The 10,699-nt window shown below is 51.8% G+C and overlaps 1 protein-coding gene across 1 annotated transcript; it reads right to left on the bottom strand.

The window, feature by feature from the left end:
- Positions 1-8,208: 8,208 nt before the first annotated feature.
- Positions 8,209-10,134, bottom strand: LOC132903948 (uncharacterized). The gene has a single exon (XM_060953632.1). It carries the CDS (start codon positions 10,132-10,134, stop codon positions 8,209-8,211), a length of 1,926 nt encoding a protein of 641 aa, XP_060809615.1.
- Positions 10,135-10,699: the final 565 nt, after the last annotated feature.

Below are 10,699 nucleotides of genomic sequence, written 5' to 3'. Positions count from 1 at the left end.
ACACCTTCATGGCGGTAGTTACAAAACTAACGTACACAATCAACAAAGCTGTTAACGAAGGAAAGAGCGTCACTGCTACCAACAAGCGGCTCATTGCGGCGGCGGCGCAGGAGATACAAAGATCTGCGCAGGCGTTGGTGAAGGTCAAGGAGACCGGGCCAACGGTCGCGATTGCGCCGACTCCTCCGACTCCGGAGATCCTCCCGGACCAGAGCACACTGCTCTCTATTATTCGGGAGAGTATCCGTGAGGAACTTAAGGCCATGACGCCGACGACGCCAGCGCCCTCTCCACCAGCGCCTGCAAAATCCTTCGCCGCGGCCGTGGCGACGCCCTCCCCCCCTAAGAGCATTCCTCCTCCCTCGCGCACCTTGCCCTCCATCATCATCAAAGCTAAGGAGACTAGCGATAAACAAAAACAGCAGCCAGTCGTACTTGACGAGTTCAAAAAGAACATCTCATTCCGGAGAACAACATTTGCTCCCTCGAAAGTAAAGCCCTTGCGCCAAAACATGCTCAAAGTAGAGTTCGATACCAATGAGCAGCGCGACCAAATCCTCCGAAAAGTGAACAACATCCCCGGCATTGCAGCTGAAGAGTCGAAGCTCCGTCGCCCTCTCATCATCTTGAAGGGGATTAGCAAAGAGGTCCAGAGGGAGGAACTGGTGGACATCATAAGCCACCAGAACCAAATCCCCAGCGAAGAAATCCGCCTTTGCTTCCTCTTGAACAATCGAAGCGAGCGCTTTTACAACGCGGTGTTGGAGGTGGCCCCGGCGATCCGGCGCAGGCTGGTCGAAGGGGAGCGCGCGAACGTGGAGCACCAGCGGGTGCACGTGGCGGACTTCAGCCGCTTCGTGCAATGTTATAAGTGCCTACAGTTCGGGCACACTAATAACAAGTGCACCGCTGAGTCCCGCCCGTGCGCCCACTGTGGCTCCACTGAGCACCAAATCAACTCGTGCCCCGTTCGCGCCGATCCGAATAAGACGTGCTGTTATAACTGCAAGTCAGTTCGTAGCGCCAATACTAGCCATTCAGCCACCGACAACAAAGCATGCCCGCGCATAGTCAATGCCATGAAAGCTCTTCAGGATAGCACTGACTATGGCTATTAGCAGCACGTTGGCCGCCCTTGAAGCAAAGATGCGCCTTAAGAAGAAGGAAGAGCCTTGTAATTTAAAATTGTAACTGCAATTCTAATTCTAGCGCCTTGTCGAAATGCGAAATCGCCTCGCAAAATTCAATATTACATTTAATCATAACAATCACAAATGCAAATCAAAAAGCAGATCTATGGCACCTTAACATAAAAACATCGCTCAAGATAAATAGCGACGGTGGGTATCTGTATCAAATAGCAGAGACCCACCAACGCTACACTTATCATACAAAAACACAGCATACCCATTAGTACAACATAATTACCAAACAAATCACTTAGCATCTTAAAAAAAAAAAAAAAACCTAACCTAACCTAACCTAACCTAACCTAACCTAACCTAACCTAACCTAACCTAACCTAACCTAACCTAACCTAACCTAACCTAACCTAACCTAACCTAACCTAACCTAACCTAACCTAACCTAACCTAACCTAACCTAACCTAACCTAACCTAACCTAACCTAACCTAACCTAACCTAACCTAACCTAACCTAACCTAACCTAACCTAACCTAACCTAACCTAACCTAACCTAACCTAACCTAACCTAACCTAACCTAACCTAACCTAACCTAACCTAACCTAACCTAACCTAACCTAACCTAACCTAACCTAACCTAACCTAACCTAACCTAACCTAACCTAACCTAACCTAACCTAACCTAACCCAGTCTGCTTCGAGCACGCGTAGAGTGCGGACGTGTTCCAGTGCGCTCCGCGAAATTATTGCATAAAATAATTTTAAAATATTGTACAAAAAATTTTTAAGTAGTGCACAGGACCTAAAACACAGTGTTCATACTGGGACAGGGTCAGCTACTTCGCATCCTGGTGGACTGATCATAATTGCCCCGAGTCAGACCACGTGCTATTCAGTGAAGCGAGATAAACATAAGATAAGTGCAGTGTTCTAAGTGTTTTCAGTTTAGCACGGGGTAGGATCCCGTCATTAAGTGGAGTCTCGAATTGTATATCGACGTTTACTTCTGACCTTCGTGTCTCTAGTCCCCATTAGTGTTAAGGTCTTACAAATACGTGTTGACTGGCGTTTTGCCTCTACCCTCATTCGTTTTATTTTAATTTTACTTTTTCACTTTTATCTTTACAATAGTGTACTTTTTATTTTTACCACTTTTACAAATTTACTTTTTAACAATGACGCAAAACCCAACACCGAAGTCTGTGTCTTTCAAAGAACCATTGACCAGCCAAGAGGCCTTCCAATTATCGCCTACACAGTTTAGCAGCCGAAATAGCTCACCGTCGGACTCCCCCGTCATGCCATCCTCGGAGGAAGAATGGGCAACCCCCAGAACAAGGAGTAGGTATATCCACCACTACCCGAAGACGCCGCTCCTGAAGGAAGAATATAGGCGTAAGTTCCTGACGGACGAGGACAAGAACACGCTGTGTGGCTCCATCAGGGACATCCTCGAGGAGGTTATGACGGACATCGAATCTGCGCTGCGATTGAAGAGGACTACAAAGGACTCTGTAATAAAAAAGATAAAACAGGCCGACGACCTGGTGTGCGACCTGGCCGCTTGCCAGGAGCTTAAAAACTTAACGCCAGGTCAGCGACCTAGCATAAGGACGCAGACCTCCCCCATCCCACAGGAGGAAACAAAGATAGGGGAACTGGAAAAATTTCTAAGGCCGATCGTAGATAGATTGGAAGAAAATTCCAGACGTATTCAGGAGATAAGGGATTTGGTGGACCATAAGGAAGAAACCGGAGAAAGCAACGCTATAAAACTACCAACATATGCCCAAGTCGCAGCTGCTTCACATGTTGGACCAACTACCCTACATTCCGTTATTGTGGAAGACAAGAAAGGAATGGAAACGGGCGAGGAGGTGTTGGAAAAAATAAGGGAAGTAGCTGGTGAAGGGGGCGACTGGGTAAAAATAGAACGTATCAGGAGAACAAGGGACAGGAGGGTAATTTTAAGCTGTAAGACGAGAGAAGGCCGCGATAAATTAAAGGCAAGGATCGGTAAAATACACAATTTACAAGTGAAAGAGATGGAAAACAAAAACCCTCTCATTATCCTCAAAAATGTAATTAAGAAAAACACTAACGAAGAAATAATCCGCACAATTACTGAACAAAATCGCGAAATTTTTAAAGAATTGGAAGATGAGGAAAAGGTCTTACAGGTAAAATTTCGAAAGAGGTCCAGAAACCCATTATTGGAACACTTAGTATTGAGTGTCCCCCCTAAGGTGTGGAGAGCAGTGACCGGGGCCCGCTCAGTGCGCATCGGCATGCAGAGGATCCAGGCGGAGGACTACTCCCCTCTGGTTCAGTGCTCGATGTGCCTGGGCTACGGCCACGGCAGGCGGCACTGCAAAGAAAAGGCCGAAAGGTGCAGCCACTGCGGCGGTGAGCACCAAAGGGAGGCGTGCCAGGGCTGGATGGCGGGAGTCGTCCCATCGTGCCTGAACTGCCGCGCGGACGGAAATGCGGTGAGTACTCACAACGCTTTTAGTTCCGCGTGTCAGGTCAGGCAAAGGTGGGAGGCTCTCGCCAGATCCAGAATAACATACTTATAATTGTTAGTTAATGGTTTTCTCGGCGTGCCGCGGCCATCCAATATTGACATGTTGATGAAACTTAAAGTCATTAAAATGCAATAACTTAAGGCATGTCGTGGCACGTGGTGGAGGCCAAAACAAAGATTATGCGTGGCAACAGTATGCTGTGGGGCTCCGCCTCAAAGGATAATTATTATCCGTTGAGGCGAAGACGCGGGTAGTCTGTTGCTAGGCAAAGTAAGGAGCAAAATAAGTTGTATAAATAGTTGTATAAGGCGATAATTTTATGATTGGGACATAAATATATGACTATGGTCATTCGTAATAGTAAGCAATGTATATGAATATTAGGACTTTATATTATTTTAAACAACCTGACCTGGTCTGTTGTATGCAACACAACATCCTGAAAAAAAAAAAAATAATAAAATAAAATAAAATCAAGGTGATAACTTTATAATAATAGATAATAATAAATGACTACGGTTGTTTGGTTTATAAGTTAGTAATAAGTATATAAAAATTTTTGACAGATCAAGTATTTAGATTGAAAATTAATGTAACAACACTGTATAAATTATACAGTATGTAATATAGATTAAAAAATGACAATATAACTGTGAACAGATAATTATAGACAATAAGAAAATATTTAAATAAATAGCGAAATCATGCTATCAAAGGATACTGATATTAAATGTATTCAGATACGTTGATTATAAAGTTATTGACCAGTTTTCATTATATGGCAAAACAAAAATTATATATACGTAATATATATGTATATAAGAAAAGTAAAAATAACAATGTAAAAAGAAACAAATAAATAAATATAAGATAATATAAGACACAATACAATGTATAAAAATAAAGTCAAAGAAAAAACAACTTGAAATTGTATAAAGAAGCAGACTTTAGTACTTTAGTTTGAAAATTAAGTTATGTAGAAGTTTGTCATATATGATGTAAAAAACAATGTCTTAAAATGTCTCTGCCCACCATAACAGAGAATACTGGCAATAAACTCCCTCTGGGTGTGGTGTAACACCCAGAGGAAAACTTAAAAAAAAAAAAAAAACCTAACCTAACCTAACCTAACCTAACCTAACCTAACCTTTTTTTTTTTTTTTTTTTTTTTTTTTTTTTGTTCTCGTAGGAGGAAACCCATTTACAGGCGACCCAGGGGAAGGGGATCTCCCCTGGAGTGTGGGACTCCCGGGTCGCTAATCGGCCCAGACTACCCACTAAAACCTCCTACGGCGTTTCCGCACCAGCCGTTGTTGGGGGCGCCGTGGGATCGCAAGCATTCTACCACGACGCCCCCCGGTTTCGCCTTACGGCGCGATTAGGGTAAACGGCGGGCGTATTGCGCCCGCCGTCTGCCTCTTCGTCCTCGCCGGCATGGGAGCGCTTCAGCTCTCGCTTCACGCTCCCTCTCAGCGGTCTCCTTCTGCGACATTACCGTCTCGCAGAAGCAGGACATCGCGTCCCAGCATCTCTCGCTGCCCAGCATCTTACTGACGATGCAGTGCAGCGAGAGATCGCGGTCGCCCAGGGCCACTGCTAGGGCCACCCTTTCTGTGGCCCACCTCTCACATTCTGCCAGGGTGTTTGAGCCGTGTCGTCCGGCTCCCCACACTCGTGGCAGACCGGGCTTGGCTCTCTGCCTATTGTATGCAGGTAATGACCGAAGCACCCGTGTCCGGTCATCACCTGCGTCATTCTGTACGTCAGTTGGCCGTACTTTCTATCCATCCAATCTTCGAGCGATGGGAGGAGCGCCCCGATGGTACGTATACCATACTGGGAGTTTTCTAGCTCATCTCGCCACCGCTCTTTCAACCTGTCTACGGCCAACTGACGGGCCCCTCTCACTTCTCTTGGGGCGGGCCTTTCCCCGAGAGCTCGTCTTCTCGCCCGCTCCCAATAAACCTCCGCCTGAATTTTTGCGTCCATGTCCCATGGTGGGGTGCCGGCCAATACGCATGCCGCCGCCCAAGCCACCGTTACGTAGGCCCGAGCTATGCGGTTGGCCACCACTCTTTGTGGCCTTCGCAGCTGGGCCACGTTGGCTCTGGAGAGCTTATCTGCCCAGATTGGCGCCCCATATAGTGCCATGCTCCGGGCTACGCCCGCATATAGTTTCCGGCACCGGGCGCTAGGCCCTCCGACATTGGGCAGCAGCCGGCCCATGGCCGATGCTGCACCGACTATCCGGGGTGCTAGTTGTTTAAAGTGCTCCCGGAAGTCCCAGCGTGGGTCCATGGTTATGCCCAAGTACTTAATGTACGGCTTCACCTGGACCCTTTCCCCACCTATTGGAATGGACGCTCCCTCAGGCGGTTTCCAGCCCCTTTTGCCAAAGACGATGACCTCGCACTTGCTGAGGGCCACCCTGAGCCCCAGCAGCCTGACGCGGGTGACCATCAGGTCTGCTGCGACTGCAGCTGTCCTGAGGGTGCTCTCCAGCTTCTCACCCCAGATGGCCACCATCGTGTCATCCGCATAGCAGATGACGGTCATCCGGGGGAGTAGGCTCCCGCGGATGGCCCAGTCAAAGCCGATGTTCCAAAGCAGGGGTCCTAGCACTGACCCCTGAGGAACACCGCAGGTCATCGCCCTGGCTTTCCTCCCTTCTCTGTCCTCGTAGAGCACCACCCTCTCAGAGAGGTAGTGCCCTACGAGGTTTCTCAGATAGAGAGGCACTCCGTGGTATCGGAGTGCCTCCTTTATTACCTCATATGGGAGGGAGCCGAAGGCGTTTGCGATGTCTAACGAGACACCCACGGCTCCTCCCTTCCTTTTTATTGCGTCCTCCGAGAATTCGCGGAGGGCCCCTATCGCATCAACGGTCGACCGCCCTTTTCTAAAACCAAATTGGCGGTCCGACACGTTTGGTCCGACATTTTCCAGATGCTGGATGATTCTGGAGGCGACAATTCGTTCCAGCAGCTTACCAGTCTCATCCAGCATCAGTAGGGGCCTCCATCCCGAAGGGGAGTCCTCGGGTCGGCTCTCCTTTCTGAGCAAGCAGAGTCTTCCCTCTTTCCACGGCCTGGGAAACCGCCCAGACGACAGACAGTCGTCGAATAATTGTCTGAGGCGGCTCCCGAGGTGTTTTGCGACCACCGGTAGAATCAGACCGGGGACGCCGTCCGGGCCTGGTGCCTTTTTGCAGGCTGTCAGACGTGTCATACCCCGGTCGAACTCATCATCCGTCACCGGTGGCACTGGGGCCGTGGTGGACTCCCGCTCGGGGACCTGCATACTCGGAGGAGCAAATTCTTGGGCCGATGGGAAAAGGCCTTCAACAATTTTATTGAGGAGGTCCGGTTCCAAGGAGGCCGTGGGGGGGGCGTGGCGCATTTTGTTGCGAACTACCCTATATGGCCTCCCCCATGGGTCCCTGTCTAGCGTGGCCAGAAACGCTTCGTGGGCGTCGTCTTTCGCTTTGGCAATTGCTACCGACAGGGCCTTTTTGGCCTCCTGGAGGGCAGAATAGAGTCGGGCCTCCTCCCCGTATTCGCGGTTGCGCCGCCGCCTGCATCTGGTGTACTCCCTGCGGGCACGGTTGCTGATAGATCTGAGTGCAGCGATGTCCTCAGACCACCAGTGTACCTGCCTTTTAGCAGGCGGCGGACCAGACCTCCTCATGGATGCGTCGCACACCTCAGTGAGCGACGCGCGAAAGCCACGTGCCCTTTCCTCCACACCAAGGGAGCGGCTTGGTATGGGTTCTCTCCACTCTATTACCATGGCAGCCTCTTCAGCCAGGTCCCTGTTGAGGCTAGCCATATTCCACCTGGGGAACCCCTGGCGTCTCCCTCTGCCTCGAGTGGGCTGTTGGGAATGGGGCGTATTGGAGACCGACATCCGTATGTAGCGGTGGTCGGAGAGGGACTCCACGTCCTCCAGGACGCGCCAGTCCTCAATGCGTGCAGCAATACTCGAGGTCGCGAGCGTCACGTCCACTATCGAGGCACCATTTCGCCGCACGCATGTGGAAGTGTTGCCCCGGTTTAGGACTTCAAGCCCCATTCCCACCGCCCAATCATAGAGTGTTACCCCTCTTGGGCTGGTTATGGGAGAACCCCACGCAGAGTGTTTGGCGTTAAGGTCTCCCATTAGCATGATCGGTGTCGGCGCCGCACCCTCGACCACTTGCCCCACTCTCTCGAGGAGGCGCTCAAAGGCACGCAGCGGTTCATTGGGGGAGAAATATGCTGCGACAATTACAATATTTCCCCATTTCACCGCTACGTACCCCCTGCCGTTCTCAATCTTCGAGAGAGGTGGGCGATTGCCAGTTTGTGGGATGGTCACCGACACCAGCCCTTCTGTGTCTCCAGCCCAATTAGGGAGGGAGGGGACGCAATAGGGTTCCGATATGACGGCAGCGTCAATGCCCCACTCCGCCAAGTGCTGGACCAAGAGGTCTTGAGCACGAGCGCAGTGGTTGGCATTGGCCTGCAGCACCTCAAGGCGGGGAGCAGGCCGTACCGGCATCAGTGCTCCATGGCGCGGCCCTCCGAGGCCTCGGTCGTTGCCAGGGCCGATTTGCCTCTTATGCGAGGGGGGTTGCAGGCTTTCCCCCCCATGACATGTCCTGGCGGCAGTTTAGCGGCATGGCACACTGCACACCATGGCTCTTTGACCTGGCATTCACCAGTGGTGTGGCCCGTTTTGCCGCAGCGGTGGCACATCGATGATCTGTCCACCGGGGATGGACAGAGGGCCCTAGTGTGGCCCATGCCCATGCAGCGGAAGCATCGCATGGGCAGGGCTTCAAGCCCTTTGACTTTGGCGGCCGACCATCCGACCAGGAGGCGTCCGAGCTCTATGAGAGAGTTGGCAGCCGCCACAGGGCAGGTTAAAATGGCTGCCCCAGTCTGGTCTGGCGCCATACGGATAGCGCCAACCTTAATTTGCCCCGGTGGGCATTTCCCAGCTGCAGCTGCAGCTTCTCTGAGGGCCTCCAGAGTCACTGCCTCATCGAAGCCGGAGACCTTGACTTGTGCCGTTTTATACGGCCGAGATATCTCCGCTTCGTTGCCTATCAATTCCCGGACCTTCTCAGCAAGAGCGTCCGCTGCGGCCCCGCTGTCTGCTCCAGGAACCTCTATTATCCGAGCCCCCGTAGCACTCCTGCGCACCGAAACATGGTCCACCCCAATGGACGGTAGTTTGATGGTGGTGACCTTGGCCATTATCGATTTATAGTCCATATCGGACTCCGGCTTCAGGGTCACCACCACCGCTGCTGACTTCGGTGGGGTGAACGCCTTCCTTGGTGGCGGTTTTGCTGCCGCTTTGGGGGCTTGGGTTGGTTTCCCCTTCCCTTTTCTTTTCCCTTTTTTCTTTCTGGCTACCGTTGTCCACACCTCCGTGCCTCCAGGGTTCGGGGACGCCTCAGTGGGAGGTATTCGGGAGGGGCCTGGCGTTGGCTCACGTGGCCGAGCTTTGGTTTTGGCCTTGGCCTTGGCCCTGGTTTGCGGCACCGGTCCGGGTCTTGCAGGTGGCATGAGGGTTGACCCTGTGTTGCCCTCCCTGCCGTCTAGATCTTCAGCTTTTTGTTTTTTTCTGTCAGCCGCCAGTGGCGGGCGCAGAATTGGTTCTGGGGCGAGTATGCCCCTCTTTTCGGCTTCATTCAACCGGGTCGTCACCATTTCTCCTATTTTGAGGAACAGGTTCCTCTCAATGGACACCTCAAACTCTTTGAGGACGTCCTTGATTTCCGCCATTGTGACTGGTCCTGAGGTGGACGGCCCGGTAGATTTTTCGGCATAGGCCTTCCGAAGAGCCCTCGTCTCCTGCTCCAGCTGCGCCAATTGCTCCCGCATCCTTCTGTTGTCAGCAGTCAGAATTCTGACTGCTGCCGACTCCTCCTGGTGCATTTCTATTTTATCAGCTGCATCTAAGATGTGCTGACAGGCATCCTTCATGGATCGCCACACTGTGCCTTTGAGGTTGCCGGATTTACCGGCTTCCTCCAGTACATTTCCAACAGACGTCCGTACAACGTCAAGTTGTTCGTCAACGATGCTGCTGGCGGGCTTGGGTGGCGATGTCTGTGTGCGCCGACCAGCGTGACGGCCCCTCGTAGCTGTGTTAATTTTGGGGCCTCGCGATCTTAGTGCAGACCCCTCCAGTGCCTTCCGTTTACGGGGAACACTGCCCCCGTCGTTCTTGTTATCCTCCGTCATGATGACCTCCGGAAGGCTATCGTTGTCCTCGTCGGATGTCGGTGCGAGGATCAGTGACCCTCGGCTTGTCGACCGTGTCGACAGTTGGGAGGGACTTGCGTCCCTCTGGCGGTAAGTGCCCCCCCCAGATACGGTGGGGCAGCCCACGCCCGAAGGCGTGGGGAGGGATTCTCCGACTCCTTGGGAGTCGGTACCCTCCTGGGGTATGATCGTTTTCTTAGACGCCATATTCATGAGTTTCCTTTTTTTTTTTTAACAGGGTGAGGTCCCTGAACTCCTCCACCTCTTCAGTGGGCGCTTGGGACGGGGCTCCCCCCCCGCCATTCATCCCATCGGCACGCCCGACCTTGGGATTAGGGTTATTTTTTATTGAGGTTTTCTTCCTCGCAACAAACGTCCCCGGCCCCATCAATTTGGGGTAACGAGTTGCCCGGCGCCGAGCCGAAACCTGACGCCGCGCGAGCCACATCCACTCACTGTCTGAGGGCAGACAAGAGGGAGCAACTGGTAGACGGACCTGGACGCAAAAGCGTCTGCCCAGAAGCCGGTTAGGCTATTCAGCCCGTCCATGTGTCAGGACATTTGCCGATGAATAACAAGACCCCTAATAGCGGGGAGTTATTAACCATCGCCCAGGGTGCACCAGCCCAGTGTCTTGTCAGCCCGCCGCTATCACCGGATCAAAGATCAAGCAACAGAAGCAAAGCTTTCAAGGTACTGAGCCAACGTGGAGGTTTCCTGACCGTAGCACCCCAACCTAACCTAACCTAACCTAACCTAACCTAACCTAACC

This window comes from Amyelois transitella, chromosome 4 (genome assembly GCF_032362555.1).
Source record: "Amyelois transitella isolate CPQ chromosome 4, ilAmyTran1.1, whole genome shotgun sequence".
In the NCBI taxonomy this organism is placed as follows: domain Eukaryota; kingdom Metazoa; phylum Arthropoda; class Insecta; order Lepidoptera; family Pyralidae; genus Amyelois; species Amyelois transitella.
The sequence above is the reverse complement of the archived record's forward strand: the minus strand, read 5'-3'. Positions and strand labels throughout refer to the sequence as shown.